We start from the raw sequence: 21,023 nt of genomic DNA on the forward strand, positions 1-21,023 counted from the left end.
GTACGGAACTATGGACCGGTCATTGTTGCCGGGGGAAGGTGTCTCAGGTCGCACCGGATTCCATGGCGCTGCACTTCCTGGTTATACTCCGTACAGCTCTAGAGTGGCGAAGGCTGCGTCCAATAGCATGCGGGGGGCGTGGTTTCTGTGAGGCACGGAGTCTTCCTGGTGCTTCACTTTTGTACCGGAAATGGTCCGTGCTCCGCATGTCCTAGGTTGGGAATTATTGCATGTATGTAACATGCACGTTGTGTAGCAAGAGGGGGTACGGGGTGAGTATGTGCACAGGGAGTAGTATGTATAGTGGAGGAGCGATAGTGTAAGGTGAGTTAGTATGCGGTGTGCTGAGCACAATGGGGGCAGTAGTGTGTGGTAAGCACAGTGGGGGCAGTAGTGCGCAGTGTGGGGATCACAGTGGGGGCAGTAGTGCACAGTGTGGGGATCACAGTGGGGGTAGTAGTGTGCAATGTGATGAGCACAGTGGGGGCAGTAGTGCAGAGTGGGGGCAGTAGTGTGGTGGGGAAATTGGGGCCGTAGTGCGCAGTGTGTTGAGCACAGTGGGGGCAGTAGTGTGTTGTGTGGTGGGGAAATTGGGGGCAGTAGCGCTTAGTGGGGTGAGCACAGTAAGGGCAATTGTGTGGTTGGGAAATTGGGGGCAGTAGCGCTTAGTGGAGTGAGCACAGTAAGGGCAATTGTGTGGTTGGGAAATTGGGGGCAGTAGTGCGCAGTGTGTTGTGTGGGGAGCACAGTGGGTGCAGTAGTGCGGTGAGCCCATGCATAAGGTCTGTGTGGTAAGAGCTGTGACTGGTGATGAGGGGGTTACAGAGCTCTCCTCTCCTCCCACCCTGACCTTTGCTCCATCCCTTGTTCCCATAGAAGGGCTGAGTGTGCCAAAAGCAGCTTATGTCCACCAGCCTGTGGCTCGGGAGAGGGGTACTGCGGTTGGGCAGGCTGCAGGGGCACCTTGCCATGTCCTCTCTTGGCAGCAGCACGTCCAACAACCTGGCTGTGACCGCTGGCATCATTATCATAGGGGATGAGATTCTCAAGGTGAGTATCTTCTGTATGTATAGCTGTATCCATGTACCCTACACACTTCTATCCACATGTATCTTATTTACACACTGCGCTAGGGGATGTCATATATATATATATATATATATATATATATATATATATATATATATATATATATATATATAGGCAAAACGAATGAAGCAGCACTTTCGGGTCTTGTAACACCATAAATCATAGGCAGGACACAGCGGTCTCAAGCAACGTTTCGATATTTAATCGTCATCAGGCTCCTGACGATTAAATATCGAAACGTTGCTTGAGACCGCTGTGTCCTGCCTATGATTTATGGTGTTACAAGACCCGAAAGTGCTGCTTCATTCGTTTTGCCTGTATTACACGGATCTGTCCGCGTCCCTGGCACCCGGGCAATTTGCTACATTACGGAAATTGGGAGTGCCGGTATTCGATTGATGTGTGTGTATATATATATATATATATATATATATATATATATATATATATTATAGTGTCTCACACACACATACAGCCACCTGGTGTCGCGCACACACACACACACACTGCCTCCTGGTGTCACACACACACACACTGCCTCCTCGTGACACATACAGCCACCTGGTGTCACACCCACACCACCACCTGGTGTCACACACACACGGCCACCCTGGTGTCTTCTCCCACCATCACCACGCTACAGCCACCATGGGAACAGATGTGCTACTTAATTTGCCGGCATGGCTGTGCCCCTCTTGGTATAGCATGTGGCCAGTGATCCCGCCCTTGTGGTATAGCCTGTGGCCGGTGATCCCGCCCTCGTGGTATAGCCTGTGGCCGGGGCTCCAGCCCTCGTGGTATAGCCTGCGTCCGGGGCTCCAGCCCTCGTGGTATAGCCTGCGTCCGGGGATCCAGCCCTCCTGGTATAGCCTGTGGCCGGTGATCCCGCCCTTGTGGTATAGCCTGTTGCCGGTGATCCAGCCCTTGTGGTATAGCCTGTGGCCGGTGATCCCGCCCTTGTGGTATAGCCTGTGGCCGGTGATCCCGCCCTTGTGGTATAGCCTGTGGCCGGTGATCCCGCCCTCGTGGTATAGCCTGTGGCCGGTGATTCCGCCCTCGTGGTATAGCCTGTGGCCGGTGATCCCGCCCTCGTGGTATAGCCTGTGGCCGGTGATCCCGCCCTCGTGGTGTGGCCGGTGATTCCGCCCTTGTGGTATTGCCTGTGGCCGGTGATCCCGCCCTTGTGGTATAGCCTGTGGTTGGTGATCCCACCCTTGTGGTATAGCCTGTGGCCGGTGATCCCGCCCTTGTGGTATAGCCTGTGGCCGGTGATTCCGCCCTAGTGGTATAGCCTGTGGCCGGTGATCCCGCCCTTGTGGTATAGACTGTGGCTGGTGATCCCGCCCTCTGCTTGCCCATAACTGTTATACTGTGTTTCAGGGCCACACCCAGGACACCAACTCGTTCTTCATGTGTAAGAAGCTGCGCTCCATCGGGGTTAAGGTCAGCAGAATTTCAGTAATCCCGGATGATGTAGTCACCATTGCCAGCGAGATTGCAGCCTTCTCCTCCCAGTACACCTATGTCCTCACCTCAGGGGGAATCGGCCCCACACATGACGATGTCACCTTCGAGGCCGTGGCAAAGGCTTTCGGGGAGAGTGTGTTCCCTCACCCAGAGATGGTGTCCCTGGTGCAGAAGTTCTTTGGGAAGTCAGATGTGTGCTGCCCGGAGATGAAGCTGGCACGGATCCCTGTGTCCTCTAAGCTGAACTACGGCACAGATAAGCGCACTGGTGACTGCTTCAAGTACCCCCTCATTAGTGTCCGCAACGTCTACGTATTTCCCGGGATCCCATCGCTGATGGAGCGAGCACTGGAGGGCTTGGACCATCTCTTCCGCAATGACAAGACGCAATTCTACTGCCGGGAGATTTATGTGAATGCCGATGAGGTAGCCATCGCCCCTGTGTTAGAAGACACCAACAATCGCTATCGGAGACACGTCAGCCTGGGCTCCTACCCGGACTGGGCCAGTAACTACTATCGGGTGCAGCTGACGTTGGACTCAGACTGTGAGACGCGTCTGGACGAAGCCTATAACTTTCTCATTCAGCGATTACCTTCGGGGGTAGTGGTGCCATTTGTGAGCAGCCCGGTGTCTCAGGCCGCAGCAGAGGTCTACCAGCTGGCACAATCTGGTAAGGACTTGCACTGCAGCTGTAACCAAGCACAGGGGCAGGTGGACTAGGCCTGGTGACGTGATAACGCAGCAGCCAATCAGCAGCTGACTATCATGTTATAAACCCAGCCTGTAACATGATTGGCTGCTCTGTTATCACTGCTCAGGGCTGAGGGTAAATGTACTAAACGCAGCTGCTTCCTCACCACATGTAAGCAGGGATTGGCTTGTATGTCCCAAGCACAACGTGGTGTATTCTGCTTTAAGCAAGACGGAAAAATGGCACGCTTAAACACTCTGCAAAGCTGTTGCCTGGTAAATTTACCCTCTAGGAATGTAGAGATTTGCATATTCTCTGTGCAATGTATGTGCATGACAACTGTATTCAATGCATTATTTCTCAGCCTAATTAAGTATAATTAGTATTAGGAAAGATGTGAGAGAAAGATGAATCTCCTATTATCTCACATCCGCTGTATACTCCGGTATAGTGCCACCAATACCCCCTTCCGTGGCTCCTATAATGCTCGCTACATGTATATAACAGTAAGGGGACATGTGAGAGCGTATCTCCTGTTATCTCACATCCGCTGTATACTCCGGTACAGTGACACCAATACCCCCTTCCGTGGCTCCTATAATGCTCGCTACATGTATATAACAGTAAGGGGACATGTGAGAGCGTATCTCCTGTTATCTCACATCCGCTGTATACTCCGGTATAGTGCCACCAATACCCCCTTCCGTGGCTCCTATAATGCTCGCTACATGTATATAACAGTAAGGGGACATGTGAGAGCGTATCTCCTATTATCTCACATCCGCTGTATACTCCGGTATAGTGCCACCAATACCCCCTTCCGTGGCTCATATACTGCTCACTACATGTATATAACAGTAAGGGGACATGTGAGAGCGTATCTCCTATTATCTCACGTCCGCTGTATACTCCGGTATAGTGCCACCAATACCCCCTTCCGTGGCTCCTATAATGCTCGCTACATGTATATAACAGTAAGGGGACATGTGAGAGCGTATCTCCTATTATCTCACGTCCGCTGTATACTACGGTATAGTGCCACCAATACCCCCTTCCGTGGCTCCTATAATGCTCGCTACATGTATATAACAGTAAGGGGACATGTGAGAGCGTATCTCCTATTATCTCACGTCCGCTGTATACTCCGGTATAGTGCCACCAATACCCCCTTCCGTGGCTCCTATAATGCTCGCTACATGTATATAACAGTAAGGGGACATGTGAGAGCGTATCTCCTATTATCTCACGTCCGCTGTATACTCCGGTATAGTGACACCAATACCCCCTTCCGTGGCTCCTATAATGCTCACTACATATATATAACAGTAAGGGGACATGTGAGAGCGTATCTCCTGTTATCTCACATCCGCTGTATACTCCAGTATAGTGACACCATTACCCCCTTCCGTGGCTCCTATAATGCTCACTACATGTATATAACAGTAAGGGGACATGTGAGAGCGTATCTCCTATTATCTCACGTCCGCTGTATACTCCGGTATAGTGACACCAATACCCCCTTCCGTGGCTCCTATAATGCTCACTACATATATATAACAGTAAGGGGACATGTGAGAGCGTATCTCCTGTTATCTCACATCCGCTGTATACTCCAGTATAGTGACACCAATACCCCCTTCCGTGGCTCCTATAATGCTCGCTACATGTATATAACAGTAAGGGGACATGTGAGAGCGTATCTCCTATTATCTCACGTCCGCTGTATACTCCGGTATAGTGCCACCAATACCCCCTTCCGTGGCTCCTATAATGCTCGCTACATGTATATAACAGTAAGGGGACATGTGAGAGCGTATCTCCTATTATCTCACGTCCGCTGTATACTCCGGTATAGTGCCACCAATACCCCCTTCCGTGGCTCCTATAATGCTCGCTACATGTATATAACAGTAAGGGGACATGTGAGAGCGTATCTCCTATTAACCCACATACGCTGTATACTCCGGTATAGTGACACCAATACCCCCTTCCGTGGCTCCTATAATGCTTGCTACCTATATATAACAGTAAGGGGACATGTGAGAGCGTATCTCACATCCGCTGTATACTCCGGTATAGTGACACCAATACCCCCATCCGTGGCTCCTATAATGCTCGCTACATGTATATAACAGTAAGGGGACATGTGAGAGCGTATCTCCTATTAACCCACATACGCTGTATACTCCGGTATAGTGACACCAATACCCCCTTCCGTGGCTCCTATAATGCTCGCTACATGTATATAACAGTAAGGGGACATGTGAGAGCGTATCTCCCATTATCTCACATGCGCTGTATACTCCGGTATAGTGACACCAATACCCCCTTCCGTGGCTCCTATAATGCTTGCTACAAATATATAACAGTAAGGGGACATGTGAGAGCGTATCTCCTGTTATCTCACATCCGCTGTATACTCCAGTATAGTGACACCAATACCCCCTTCCGTGGCTCCTATAATGCTTGCTACATATATATAACAGTAAGGGGACATGTGAGAGCGTATCTCCTGTTATCTCACATCCGCTGTATACTCCAGTATAGTGACACCAATACCCCCTTCCGTGGCTCCTATAATGCTTGCTACATATATATAACAGTAAGGGGACATGTGAGAGCGTATCTCCTGTTATCTCACATCCGCTGTATACTCCAGTATAGTGACACCAATACCCCCTTCCGTGGCTCCTATAATGCTCGCTACATGTATATAACAGTAAGGGGACATGTGAGAGCGTATCTCCTGTTATCTCACATCCGCTGTATACTCCGGTATAGTGACACCAATACCCCCTTCCGTGGCTCCTATAATGCTCGCTACATGTATATAACAGTAAGGGGACATGTGAGAGCGTATCTCCCATTATCTCACATGCGCTGTATACTCCGGTATAGTGACACCAATACCCCCTTCCGTGGCTCCTATAATGCTTGCTACATATATATAACAGTAAGGGGACATGTGAGAGCGTATCTCCTGTTATCTCACATCCGCTGTATACTCCGGTATAGTGACACCAATACCCCCTTCCGTGGCTCCTATAATGCTCGCTACATGTATATAACAGTAAGGGGACATGTGAGAGCGTATCTCCTGTTATCTCACATCCGCTGTATACTCCAGTATAGTGACACCAGTACCCCCTTCCGTGGCTCCTATAATGCTTGCTACATATATATAACAGTAAGGGGACATGTGAGAGTGTATCTCCTGTTATCTCACATCCGCTGTATACTCCGATATAGTGCCACCAATACCCCCTTCCGTGGCTCCTATAATGCTTGCTACATGTATATAACAGTAAGGGGACATGTGAGAGCGTATCTCCTATTATCTCACGTCCGCTGTATACTCCGGTATAGTGACACCAATACCCCCTTCCGTGGCTCCTATAATTCTCACTACATGTATATAACAGTAAGGGGACATGTGAGAGCGTATCTCCTATTATCTCATATCCGCTGTATACTCTGGTATAGTGACACCAATACCCCCTTCCGTGGCTCCTATAATGCTCACTACATGTATATAACAGTAAGGGGACATGTTAGAGCGTATCTCCTGTTATCCCACATCCGCTGTATACTCCGGTATAGTGACACCAATACCCCCTTCCGTGGCTCCTATAATGCTCGCTACATGTATATAACAGTAAGGGGACATGTGAGAGCGTATCTCCTATTATCTCACGTCCGCTGTATAATCCGGTATAGTGACACCAATACCCCCTTCCGTGGCTCCTATAATGCTCGCTACATGTATATAACAGTAAGGGGACATGTGAGAGCGTATCTTCTATTATCCCACATCCGCTGTATACTCCGGTATAGTGCCACCAATACCCCCTTCCGTGGCTCCTATAATGCTCGCTACATGTATATAACAGTAAGGGGACATGTGAGAGCGTATCTCCTATTATCTCACGTCTGCTGTGTACTCCGGTATAGTGCCACCAATACCCCCTTCCGTGGCTCCTATAATGCTTGCTACATGTATATAACAGTAAGGGGACATGTGAGAGCGTATCTCCTATTATCCCACATTCGCTGTATACTCCGGTATAGTGCCACCAATACCCCCTTCCGTGGCTCCTATAATGCTTGCTACATGTATATAACAGTAAGGGGACATGTGAGAGCATATCTCCTATTATCTCACATCCGCTGTATACTCTGGTATAGTGCCACCAATACCCCCTTCCGTGGCTCCTATAATGCTCACTACATGTATATAACAGTAAGGGGACATGTGAGAGCATATCTCCTATTATCTCACATCCGCTGTATACTCTGGTATAGTGCCACCAATACCCCCTTCCGTGGCTCCTATAATGCTCACTACATGTATATAACAGTAAGGGGACATGTGAGAGCGTATATCTCCTATTATCTCACGTCTGCTGTGTACTCCGGTATAGTGCCACCAATACCCCCTTCCGTGGCTCCTATAATGCTCGCTATATGTATATAACAGTAAGGGGACATGTGAGAGCGTATCTCCTGTTATCTCACATCCGCTGTATACTCCGGTATAGTGACACCAATACCCCCTTCCGTGGCTCCTATAATGCTTGCTACATGTATATAACAGTAAGGGGACATGTGAGAGCGTATCTCCTATTATCCCACATTTGCTGTATACTCCGGTATAGTGCCACCAATACCCCCTTCCGTGGCTCCTATAATGCTCACTACATGTATATAACAGTAAGTGGACATGTGAGAGCGTATCTCCTATTATCTCATATCCGCTGTATACTCCGGTATAGTGACACCAATACCCCCTTCCATGGCTCCTATAATGCTCGCTACATGTATATATCAGTAAGGGGACATGTGAGAGCGTATCTCCTATTATCTCACATCCGCTGTATACTCCGGTATAGTGACACCAATACCCCCTTCCGTGGCTCCTATAATGCTCACTACATGTATATAACAGTAAGGGGACATGTGAGAGCGTATCTCCTATTATCTCACATCCGCTGTATACTCCGGTATAGTGACACCAATACCCCCTTCCATGGCTCCTATAATGCTCGCTACATGTATATATCAGTAAGGGGACATGTGAGAGCGTATCTCCTATTATCCCACATCCGCTGTATACTCCGGTATAGTGACACCAATACCCCCTTCCATGGCTCCTATAATGCTCACTACATGTATATAACAGTAAGGTGACATGTGAGAGCGTATCTCCTATTATCTCACATCCGCTGTATACTCCGGTATAGTGACACCAATACCCCCTTCCGTGGCTCCTATACTGCTAACTACATGTATATAACAGTAAGGGGACATGTAAGAGCGTATCTCCTATTATCTCACGTCCGCTGTATACTCCGGTATAGTGACACCAATACCCCCTTCCGTGGCTCCTATAATGCTCACTACATGTATATAACATTAAGGGGACATGTGAGAGCGTATCTCCTATTATCCCACATCCGCTGTATACTCCGGTATAGTGACACCAATACCCCCTTCCGTGGCTCCTATAATGCTTGCTACCTATATATAACAGTAAGTGGACATGTGAGAGCATATCTCCTATTATCTCACGTCTGCTGTGTACTCCGGTATAGTGACACCAATACCCCCTTCCGTGGCTCCTATAATGCTCGCTACATGTATATAACAGTAAGGGGACATGTGAGAGCATATCTCCTATTATCTCACGTCTGCTGTGTACTCCGGTATAGTGACACCAATACCCCCTTCCGTGGCTCCTATAATGCTCACTACATGTATATAACAGTAAGGGGACATGTGAGAGCGTATCTCCTATTATCCCACATCCGCTGTATACTCCGGTATAGTGACACCAATACCCCCTTCCGTGGCTCCTATAATGCTTGCTACATGTATATAACAGTAAGGGGACATGTGAGAGCATATCTCCTATTATCTCACGTCTGCTGTGTACTCCGGTATAGTGACACCAATACCCCCTTCCGTGGCTCCTATAATGCTCACTACATGTATATAACAGTAAGCGGACATGTGAGAGCGTATCTCCTATTATCCCACATCCGCTGTATACTCCGGTATAGTGACACCAATACCCCCTTCCGTGGCTCCTATAATGCTCACTACATGTATATAACAGTAAGGGGACATGTGAGCGCGTATCTCCTATTATCTCACATCCGCTGTATACTCCGGTATAGTGACACCAATACCCCCTTCCGTGGCTCCTATAATGCTTGCTACATATATATAACAGTAAGGGGACATGTGAGAGTGTATCTCCTGTTATCTCACATCCGCTGTATACTCCGATATAGTGCCACCAATACCCCCTTCCGTGGCTCTTATAATGCTTGCTACATGTATATAACAGTAAGAGGACATGTGTGAGAGTATCTCCTATTATCCCACATCCGCTGTATACTCCGGTACAGTGACACCAATACCCCCTTCCGTGGCTCCTATAATGCTCGCTACATGTATATAACAGTAAGGGGACATGTGAGAGTGTATCTCCTGTTATCTCACATCCGCTGTATACTCCGATATAGTGCCACCAATACCCCCTTCCGTGGCTCTTATAATGCTTGCTACATGTATATAACAGTAAGAGGACATGTGTGAGAGTATCTCCTATTATCCCACATCCGCTGTATACTCCGGTACAGTGACACCAATACCCCCTTCCGTGGCTCCTATAATGCTCGCTACATGTATATAACAGTAAGGGGACATGTGAGAGTGTATCTCCTGTTATCTCACATCCGCTGTATACTCCGATATAGTGCCACCAATACCCCCTTCCGTGGCTCCTATAATGCTCACTACATGTATATAACTGTAAGGGGACATGTGAGAGCGTATCTCCTATTATCCCACATTCGCTGCATACTCCGCTATAGTGACCCCAATACCCCCTTCCGTGGCTCCTATAATGCTCGCTACATGTATATAACAGTAAGGGGACATGTGAGAGTGTATCTCCTGTTATCTCACATCCGCTGTATACTCCGATATAGTGCCACCAATACCCCCTTCCGTGGCTCCTATAATGCTCACTACATGTATATAACAGTAAGGGGACATGTGAGAGCGTATCTCTATAGAAACCTATTTTCTCCTTAGGGAGACATCAGAGGCCACAGCGTTACAGTGGGTAGTGGAGTGGGAGTGAGCATCAGCACCCTAGAGGTTAAATTTCAACTACCTCCTAGGCAGCCGGGCTCCTCCCCTCCTCTACCCTGCCTCCAGGCCAGAAAGCTCAGTTTTTTTCGTCTGCTGGCAGGAGCCAGATGCACCTACTAGAGGGGCTGCTATTTTAGCAGCCTAAGATCATTTTTATTTGATTTTTCTTTTACTTTTCTTTTACACTGACTGCTGTCAGTGACAGAGCAGCAGCACTGGGGGTCTGAGCAGACGCCTGCGCTGCTACTCCATCACCCGGGTCCGGCGCTGCATCACCACTCGTGGGTGGGGACCTGCAGTGGCCCCCGGGCACTGGGGAGCCACAGCCGACGCCGGGAACCTGACAAGGTAACGCGCTCCCCGCTGGGAGTGCGTGCGATCGCGCTTTCGGGGGCATTGCGGCTGCAGCAGTTCGGCTGGGGGGGACCGACGACTGCGTTGACAAGTGGACGGCTGGTCCGCCACCCGCTCCCGCTGGACCACCAGGGAAATGGATTGTGGGCAGCGGCGCCAGGTATATGGGGCCGCCCGGTGCGTGCCGGAACCCCGACATTTTTACCGGCGCATGTGGACACCTCCCTGGGCTCCCCCCATATCAGCCTCTCAACCCGGGGACAGTAGGCAGGGAACTGTGTTTATCACACAGAGAGTTCCCGCCACTGATATCCCTTCCTGCCTGCCTGCGACATGTGAGGAGGGACACGGGGGAGCTCACAGCCACCCAGATTTCCACTCCTTCACTGCCAGGTCACTTGGGCAAGTCCCCCCTGTACGCCTCCTGCCGGACACTGTACAGTATTGTGCTCCGGCCAGCCACAGCAGCTACAGGAGCCTTGTGCCATTATTGCAATTGCCCTTGTATGCTTGCCTGCATTGTTGTTAACACTTCAGCTGCCTGTCCGTTTAATTTGTGTTACGCTGTACTGTATTGCCCTCTTGTATTGCCGATATGTAATACTGCCTGCGGCTATGTGGAGGGACACAGAGAGCTTAACAGCCAGCCTGGGGTTCCACTCCTTCACTGCCAGGCCACCTGGGCTCCCCTGTACCTCTCCTCCAGGAGTCAGGTTACAGACCGAGTTCAAACTCTGGTCAGGGAGCTCAGTGCAGCTATAATTGCAACATTGTATGTGTACTGTGGATTAACACTATATATAGGCTGCCTGTCTATATCACTGCATTGTATATTACAAGCTTGCTGGGTAACACTATCAATGCCTATGTCATTGCTATATAGGCATTACGCATACCTCTGACAAGCAGAGATAGTGTTGTTATCTGTACCATATAGGCTTCTTGCCTATATCATTGCAATATATGCCTAGTACTAGCTTACTGGGCGTCGCCCTGCAATGTATGCATAGTACAAGCTTACAGTATACTGTGTATAACAGAAGTATGCTGTGTTGGCAATTCCATATAGACTACCTGCCTATTTTATGGCATTGTATGCTTGTAGTATATTGTGTTAACTGGGCCTTTAGTTGCCGGTTCACAGGGCAATACTACTAAAACTGGCAATACTACTGCAATGTCTTCCCAGGGATACCAGTCTCAGTGACTCTGGGGCTCCGGCGCTGATGTCTTGTACATCCTGTAATGCTGGCCTATGACCCCATGACTAGTACTGGACGGCTTATGCTCAAGCTGCTACAATGCGTGGGCAATGCCCACAGGTACAGCCTCCTCTCAGGAGCCTGCTTGTGTCACATTCTTTGGTCAGTTGACGGTGCAGCTAGTAGACAAGTTCTTATCTGCACCGCCCCTGCAACCTTGGACCAGCATCATCCCTTGGGTGAGTGCTTATCTGTCTCCGGACAAGGTCCCCAGAAACGCCGTCCCCATCCTTGGTGGGTGTAGCTCCCCGCACAGTGGGAGCGCTCTGTACCCGCAGGAAGACGCAGGATACCCCCGTCGTCCAGACTCCTCCATAGGACACCTTGGATTAGGATTGTCTAGTGGGGGCCATCGATGACGGTATTGACGATGGGGGGCCTGTGATAAAGTGAATCCCCCTAGGCGTCTGGAGGTGCCGATCTTGGGCCTACAGCCACACCACCCTGACCACGCCCGATCTTGTCTGATCTCGGAAGCTAAGTTCAGGTATGGTTAGCACTTGGAATCTCAGCTGTCAAATAGGTCCTTACCTTAAACGACCCCGCTGAGCCGCCTACACCTTTGGGTAACTCCCTAGGTGTATTCTGGGTTTATTCCGTAAATCTGTGAACTTGACTAAGGTCATCAGTTGGGAGATTTCGAACTGGAAGTTTAGCTTGCCATTAGCAGGTTCCCTTCCTTTCCACAGGAGGACAGAGTCCCCTGGGAGGCTGTCCCTAAAGTGGACACACTCCTGCCCCAGGCATCTGCTTGGGTGGCTAAGGCCTTAGTTGTGTGAGCAATTACTCTCATGGCGGACGCTGCATAAGGGGTGTCTGAGGAAACCCTGCTGCCTTCTATTGAGCATGACGTGACACTTTACCTGGGGGTGGCGGCTCTGGAAATTACACCACTCACCTCCCAGAGTGTCACCTTCGGCCATACCTGCGCACACACAGACCGGTGTCTGCGCTCTTGGAAAGCCCAAACTCTAAAACCCTTTGAGGGTCCCTTCTTATTCGGGCCAGAGCCAGGTTTGGGGGCCGGGTTAGATACTGTTCGGTAGCAGATATACCTTCTGGGGGATTGCCATCTGGCTCTACAGTCCAGAATCAGACATCTCTTCTCCCCTTGGCGGGTGTCTGTGCATGCCTGCATGGGGGCCCTGGGGTTGGTGGTATCGGCCTTCGCATTGGCAGAATAGGCTCAGTTCCATTCCCGCCCTCTACAGGGAAAGATTCTTTCCAGGTGGTTGGGACCCTACCACAATAGCCAGGCCCAGAAGTTCACTTGGTCTCCAGCAGTGCCTCTCCCCCTTTCCTGGTGACTTCGGGACGGAACTCACTACTGGATCCACCAGTAGACGCTCCTGACTTAGGGGTCGCCCAGTGCAGGTTCAGTCGGACATTGCGACAAGGGTGGCCTATGTTAACCACCAGGGTGGCACTCACTGTCAACCAGCGAGGACAGAAGCATCCTGCATTTTTCAGGGGCTGAAGAAGAGGATACCTGCTCGTTCTGCGATCTTTGTCCTGGTAATCCTAGCTGGGGTGACGGTCTTCCTCGGCCGCCAGACCCTGGATGCCGGCGACTTGACCCTCCATCAGGAGGTGTTTCAAAAGCTGGTACCATGATGGAGCCGAGGTGCCCTTGTTGCCCTCTCGCCATAACCACAAATCTCCAGGTACAGGTCCAGGTCTTATGATCGGGGGGGGGGGGGCTTGCCTAATGGATGCCCTGTCCACCCCGTGGCCGTCCACGCTGATGGTGCATTTCCGCCATTCTTAATCCTCTTGCAAATGACTCGCAGGCTGATGCTGGAGGACGGTACGTTGATTCTGGTTGCTCCACCTTGGCCCAGACGGATCTGGGTTTCGGATCTGCAGCCCCTGTCAGTAGCTCCTCCTATTCGCCACAGGCCAGCTTTCACAGGGTCCACGTCTCTCTGGGCTTTGAGGCACCTGGCTTTGACGGGGGGGCTGTTGAGACCTCCCGGTTAGACCAAGGGGCTTTCACTCAAAAGTGATCTCCGCCATGCTCAAGGCGAGGAAACCTTCCTAGACGGGGGTGTAACATCGCATATGGAAGGCTTACTTTGTCAAACTCTACGCTTCAAATTTCGGGACTTACTACCTGGCTAGGGTGCAGTCATTCTTGCAGAAGGGCCTGGAGGCTGGGTTGCGTTTATCATCTTTAAAGGTCCAAATTTCGGCCTTGTTCATCTTGCTCCATCGACAGATGTCTGCAGATTCCTGCAGGGTGTCTTGCATATCCTGCCTCACTTTGTTCCCCGGTTGCCCGGTGGGATCTCTCTAGGCCTGTCGGCTACAGGGCCCACCTTTTGTGCCCTTGCAATTGGTAGACCGGTGTTGGCTCGCCTGGAATATCATTTTCTTGTTGGCGATAGCTTTGGCCAGGGGAGTCTGACCCGTCAGCTCTGTCCTGTAAGTCCTTTATTCTTGGTCTTTCATTATGTCTGGGCGGTTCTTTGTACCGTCCTCTCTCACCTACTTTAGGTGATGTCCAGCTTTCCTGTCAACCAGGACATTATTATTCCGGCACTAAGTCAGTACGAGGTTTCTACTGCTTGGTTCTCCATGGGCGAGGTCTGGCCGTGGTGCATCTATGTGCGCCATTGCACTAGTTAGACTCTCTCTCTTTGCACTCTATGGCTTTCAGATGAGAGGGTGGCCTGCCTCCACGCCAACTACTGCCCGCTGGATTTGCTCTGGCAGGCATATTTCGGCGCCTCCCTCCCGGTTCCAGCATTCGGCCACATTCCGCTAGGTCTGTGGGGGTGTCCTGGGCTGTTAGGGGCGGTGCTACAGTTGAGCAAATTTGCAGGGCGTGGGAAGACCGTCAATAGGTCGACAGTGGCAAAAGGTCATCCTGGACATTTTTTTCTTGTGCCAGTGTTGACGCCAGAGAACGTGGCCCTGGAATTAGTGAAGCACATACGTTAGACATGGTTTGGGATCTTCCCCCGTGGATGGCAAAGCAATAATTTGGAAAACATGTGAAAAACTTCCCGTAAACCAATTATGGCATCACATTGATTAGAATCCCGGCCCTTTCATTCTCCCCCCTACCCCCCATAAGCCTCACGCACCCTTCCTAATACGAATCTCCAGTGACGTCAGGATTCCCGCGCCAATGTTAATGCTGCAAGTCTGGCATCGGCATCCCGATGGTCGTCATGGTTACAGCATCTCCTTTCATGTTTCTCTCAGTAGTTATACCTCAATATAACCTGGTCTTGCTGTTATCCCATAAAGTAAGGGATTAGTATAATCTGTATAATGACATTACATACTGTTCCTCTCCTCTGTATGGGGTTGGGATCGTTTGGTCTACAGCATGTCGGTTGACATGGGACTAGGTTGACAGTCGAAAGGTCGAAATGTCTACACAGTTGACATGGACACAGTTTGAAGCGCACTGCATCACATCGCTATACTCGGCACACTATTTTATTCTCCCACCACGCCCTAGTGGATGGTAGGTCATGATATACCGCATGACGGCTCAAAAAACAGTGAAAAACCCCATGTCGACCTAATGCTTGCGTCGACCTATCAACCTAGACCCATGTAGACCTATCCCCATGTTGACCTAATGGTGTCGACTTAATGCTTGTTGACCATCATGCTGTAGACCAAATGACCGTATCCCTCTGTATGTATATACTGTGGCCTAGGGGAGGCTTTGCTGATCCATGGGGTAGTTAAAGTCTTTCTGTCCTCACAGGTTCCCCTCTTGGGGACAAGGTCTCATCTGCTCTGCGTACAGTGGAGGAGGCGCTGGACAAATACGATTTACAGAAAGTCTGTGTGGCATTTAACGGCGGTAAAGATTGCACGGCCCTCCTGCACCTGTTCCACGCGGCCGTGCAGAGGTGAGGGTCTCTGCCAATTGTTACAAGACTTGGAGGGGTGGTGGCACCAAATTTACAAGCCTCCTCTCCTTTCCTCCCCCTTCCCAGGAGGTATCCGGAGCAGCAGGAGAAGCTTCAGGCTCTCTACATCCGCATCGTGTCACCCTTTCCAGAGATGGAGCAGTTCATGCAGGACACAACCAAGCGGTAAGACGAAGTGGACCGCCATGGGTGCGACGTAATGCCCTGGAAATGAAATGGTTACTAGGAGACAGAGTGGTTGGTCCAAGCTTGTAATGATCATTACTGTATTCATCAGTTCAAACAGGGTAGATGAGAATACACAACTGCATGTTTAATATGACTTCTTCTAGGTGAGGGGATAGGGCATGATGAAAGTTGGTTCCCAAGTGTTCCTGCAGACCCAGTATGTAACCGTAGTCCTCCGATTCTGCCCTGTTCTCAGGATTTAGCTCTTCAGCTGACACCTATGTCTCTTCCAGTTACAGTCTCCAGATTTACACCATCCAGGGTAATATTAAACAGGCTCTGATGGACCTAAAGGCAGAACAGCCCCAGCTGGAAGCCATTCTAATGGGGACCCGTCGCACTGATCCCTACTCCAGATCCCTGACTCCAATGTGCCTTACCGACCCGGACTGGCCTGAGTACATGCGTGTGAATCCCTTGTTGGTGAGTATAGTGTTTCTGGGGGTTCTTCCAGCAGTGTAGCAGGTAGATGTGGTACCCAACGTGGCATCTCTCTGTGTTACAGGACTGGTCATACCGAGACATCTGGGAGTTCCTACGAACGTTGTATATTCCCTACTGCATTCTCTATGATAAAGGGTGAGGTGCCCTACCTGTCTATCACGCGGTGCCCCCTCTGCTGCTCTGTCTGCCCCTTACACCCAGTGTCCCCCCCCCCTGCTGCTCTGTCTGCCCCTTACACCCAGTGCCCCCTCTTCTGCCCCTTACACCCGTGCCCCCTTTGCTGCTCTGTCTGCCCCTTACACCCAGTGCTCCCCCCCTGCTTCTCTGTCTGCCCCTTACACCCAGTGCCCCCCCCTGCTACTATGTCTGCCCCTTACACCCAATGCCCCCCCCCCCCCCCTGCTACTCTGTCTGCCCCTTACACCCAGTGCCCCATATGGTGCTCTGTCTGTCGGCCCCTTACACCCAGTGCCCTCTCTGCTACTCTGTCTGTCCATTAAACCCAGTGCCCCCTCTGCTACTCTGTCTGCCCCATACACCCAGTGCCCCCTCTGCTGCTCTGTCTGCCCCTGACACCCAGTGCCCCCTCTGCTGCTCTGTCTGCCCCTGACACCCAGTGCCCCCTCTGCTGCTCTGTCTGCCCCTAACACCCCGTGCCCCCCTCTGCTATTCTGTCTGCCCCTTACACCCTGTGCCCCCCTCTGCTACTCTGTGTGCCCCTTACACCCAGTGCCCGCTCTGCTGCTCTGTCTGCCCCTTACACCCAGTGCCCGCTCTGCTGCTCTGTCTGCCCCTTAACACCCAGTGCCCTCTCTGCTACTCTGTATGACTCTTACACCCATTGCCCCCTCTGCTACTCTGATTCTTACACCCAGTGCCCCCTCTGCTACTCTCTCAGTCTGCCCCTTACACCCAGTGCCCCCTTTGCTACTCTTTCTGCCTGCCCCTTACACCCAGTGCCCCCTCTGCTGCTCTGTCTGTCTGCCCCTTACATCTAGTGCCCCTCTGCTGCTCTGTCTGCCCCTTACACCCAGTGCCCCCACTGCTGCTCTGTCTGCCCCTTACACCCAGTGCCCCCTCTGCTGCTCTGTCTGCCCCTTACACCCAGTGTCACCCCCCCTGCTGCTCTGTCTGCCCCTTACACCCAGTGCCCCCTCTGCTACTCTGTCTGCCCCTTGCACCCAATGCCCCCCCTGCTACTCTGTCTGCCCCTTACACCCAATGCCCCCCCTTCTACTCTGTCTGCCCCTTACACCAGTGCCCCCTCTGCTGCTTTGTCTGCCCCTTACACCCAGTGCCCCCTCTGCTGCTTTGTCTGCCCCTTAAACCCAGTGCCCCCTCTGCTATTCTGTCTGCCCCTTACACCCTGTGCCCCCCTCTGCTGCTCTGTGTGCCCCTTACACCCAGTGCCCTCTCTGCTACTCTGTATGACTCTTACACCCATTGCCTCCTCTGCTGCTTTGTCTGCCCCTTAAACCCAGTGCCCCCTCTGCTACTCTGTCTGTCTGCCCCTTACACCCAGTGCCCCCTCTGCTGCTTTGTCTGCCCCTTAAACCCAGTGCCCCCTCTGCTATTCTGTCTGCCCCTTACACCCTGTTCCCCCCTCTGCTATTCTGTCTGCCCCTTACACCCTGTGCCCCCCTCTGCTACTCTGTGTGCCCCTTACACCCAGTGCCCCCTCTGCTACTCTGTATGACACTTACACCCATTGCCTCCTCTGCTACTCTGATTCTTACACCCACTGCCCCCTCTGCTACTCTGTCTGCCCCTTACACCCAGTGCCCACTTTGCTACTCTCTCTGTCTGCCCCTTACACCCAGTGCCCCCTCTGCTGCTCTGTCTGTCTGCCCCTTACACCCAGTGCCCCCTCTGCTACTCTGTCTGCCTACCCCTTACACCCAGTGCCCCCTCTGCTGCTCTGTCTGCCCCTTACATCTAGTGCCCCCTCTGCTACTCTGTCTGTCTGCCCCTTACACCCAGTGCCCCCTCTGCTACTTTGTCTGCCCCTTACACCCAGTGCCCCCTCTGCTGCTCTGTCTGCCCCTTACACCCAGTGCCCCCTCTGCTGCTCTGTCTGCCCCTTACACCCAGTGCCCCCTCTGCTGCTCTGTCTGCCCCTTACACCCAGTGCCCCCTCTGTTGCTCTGTATGTCTGCCCCTTACACCCAGTGCCCCCTCTGCTGCTTTGTCTGTCTGCCCCTTACACCCAGTGCCCCTTTTCTACTCTGTCTGTCTGCCCCTTACACCCAGTGCCCCCTCTGCTGCTCTGTCTGTCTGCCCCTTACACCCAGTGCCCCCTCTGCTGCTCTGTCTGCCCCTTACACCCAGTGCCCCCTCTGCTGCTCTGTCTGCCCTTACACCCAGTGCCCCCTCTGCTGCTCTGTCTGCCCCTTACACCCAGTGCCCCCTCTGCTGCTCTGTCTGTCTGCCCCTTACACCCAGTGCCCCCTCTGCTACTCTGTCTGTCTGCCCCTTACACCCAGTGCCCCCTCTGCTACTCTGTCTGCCTACCCCTTACACCCAGTGCTCCCTCTGCTGCTCTGTCTGTCTGCCCCTTACACCCAGTGCCCCCTCTGCTACTCTGTCTGTCTGCCCCTTACACCCAGTGCCCCCTCTGCTACTCTGTCTGCCTACCCCTTACACCCAGTGCCCCCTCTGCTGCTCTGTCTGTCTGCCCCTTACACCCAGTGCCCCCTCTACTACTTTGTCTGCCCCTTACACCCAGTGCCCCCTCTGCTGCTCTGTCTGTTTACCCCTTACGCCCAGTGCCCCCTCTGTCTGCCCCTTACCCTAGTGCCCCCTCTTCTGCCTCTTACCCCTGATGCCCCCACCGACACTCTCCCTTCCTGTCTCTGCAGGTACACCTCTTTAGGAAGCACAGAGAATACCAGCAAGAATCCTGCCCTCCGCTACACCACCACAGCAGGGGCTGAGAGCTTCCACCCAGCCTACATGCTGGAGAATGAGGAGGAGGAGCGGGTCTCTAGGAAGTAATGTAACGTGATCCGTCCGTGTGAGATGATGATGCTGTGTCCTAGTATATGTATATATGTAATAACGCACATTGTTGGAGCAGTCCTAATACACTGTGTGTGGCTGTGCAGGGTGACCAAAGCTCCCCGATTCCCCACTGTCCCCCGCACTCACAACCCTGTCTTCTCTCTCACCAGTCTTCCGGTCTCCTCAGCCTGTGGTCTGGAGTAGATGCTGACACTTGGAGAACAGATGTGACTGCGGACGCTGTGACACCTAATTACCTTAGTGTCAGCGTTTGTCCCTCTGCTGTGCCAGCAGCTATCACATGACCCAAAGGGCAGAGGCACGGTTCCCCTTACGAGATCCTGCCGGTGATGGTTCATTCACAGAGCCAGGCACCTACCCGACCTGTATGGAAAGCTGTGGGGAAAGTGCTGCTTGTGTAACGGGACCAGGGGGGGGGCAGGCGGCGGAACCCCCCCCCCCCGTCCCCCCCTCCTGTTCCAGCACAGACAAAGCCAGGGATTACAGAGCTTTCCACGCTGTTCCCAGCACAAAGGTCCAGGCTCTCTCCTGACTTCTCCCACCCCTCCGCCCAGGGCTCGTGCTCTCCTGCCAGCTGATAAATTGCACCCCCCGCCCCCCCATGCCCATATTCCCATGATGATCCCAGTAAAGAGACACCCTTCCCTTCTGTCCTCTGTACACCACGCTGAGCCTCAGCCGCCTATGGTGCCTTTTTCCCAATTCTCCATGGGACAGTTCCTCCGGAATATGACCTTGCCCATTCCAAGGTACAAGAACGCCATGGGCTTGAACGTGGGGAACTCGTTCCTGCGGGGCCTGAAGGAATGCCTGTACTTCCTTCTCTGCTGCTGGTGTGTGAAAGAGCTGCTGGATTAGGTGGTCACCACAGGGAGCAGATGCTGGCAGGTGGGTGAGACGGCTGCCCTTCACCCGCTCTTCTGTGCCAGTGTTATAGAGTGCATCTGCTTTGCGACTGACGTGTGGTTACATCTAGGACCTAGCATTTCATTCCGTGATTGGAGCTGCCCTCTGTGTGCCCAGCCAGTGACGCCTGCCCTAGTGAGACGGGTGACCAGGATCCTTACTGGAATAAAGGAACGCTGCTGTCTCTGGCACCATCCAGTGTTGTTCTGCCAGGATGGGGAAACACCAACCAAAGACTTGCAGATGGTGGTGGACCTTCAAGACTCATCGGGAGACCTGTCCACAAAGCCACTGGCTGCCCGCACTTGTGTTCCTCCATAGGGGTGTGTAGTGAATTTCCAGTGTTACAATAAAATGTACTTACATTGTGTATTGTCTGTGTGTCCTATTATTGCCCAGGGGTGAGTATTACTATCTGTGCTGTAGTACTGACACATATATAGCGCAAACATATACTGCAGTGCTTTATGGTGGACATGTACATGCTGCTTACACTCTATA

At 51.8% G+C, this 21,023-nt stretch overlaps 1 protein-coding gene across 4 annotated transcripts; it reads left to right on the forward strand.

Annotated features, from left to right (window-relative positions):
- Window positions 1–113: 113 nt before the first annotated feature.
- Window positions 114–20,225, forward strand: FLAD1 (flavin adenine dinucleotide synthetase 1). 4 transcript variants are annotated; one of them, XM_083165923.1, is made up of 9 exons: window positions 114–232; window positions 877–1,050; window positions 2,470–3,229; window positions 15,755–15,902; window positions 15,990–16,088; window positions 16,385–16,574; window positions 16,657–16,730; window positions 19,454–19,585; window positions 19,766–20,225. In XM_083165923.1, exons 2-9 carry the CDS (start codon window positions 904–906, stop codon window positions 19,797–19,799), a joined length of 1,584 nt encoding a protein of 527 aa, XP_083022049.1. In that variant the 5' UTR covers window positions 114–232; window positions 877–903; the 3' UTR covers window positions 19,800–20,225. The 4 variants fall into 4 exon arrangements, with proteins under 4 accessions (XP_083022049.1, XP_083022047.1, XP_083022048.1 ...); XM_083165921.1 differs by having other exon boundaries at window positions 128–272; XM_083165922.1 differs by having other exon boundaries at window positions 145–324.
- The last annotated feature ends 798 nt before the right edge of the window (window positions 20,226–21,023 follow it).

The sequence above is a fragment of the Crinia signifera genome, chromosome 12 (genome assembly GCF_055691185.1).
Source record: "Crinia signifera chromosome 12, ASM5569118v1, whole genome shotgun sequence".
In the NCBI taxonomy this organism is placed as follows: Eukaryota; Metazoa; Chordata; class Amphibia; order Anura; family Myobatrachidae; genus Crinia; species Crinia signifera.

What these genes read in the sequence shown, in the direction of transcription:
- FLAD1 (XM_083165923.1), top strand. Translation starts at nt 904, where the DNA reads ATGTCCACCAGCCTGTGGCTCGGGAGAGGGGTACTGCGGTTGGGCAGG. An exon ending in CTACCAGCTGGCACAATCTG is followed by an intron (nt 3,230 to 15,754) that starts GTAAGGACTTGC and finishes CTGTCCTCACAG; the next exon opens with GTTCCCCTCTTGGGGACAAG. An exon ending in TGCATTCTCTATGATAAAGG is followed by an intron (nt 16,731 to 19,453) that starts GTGAGGTGCCCT and finishes CTGTCTCTGCAG; the next exon opens with GTACACCTCTTTAGGAAGCA.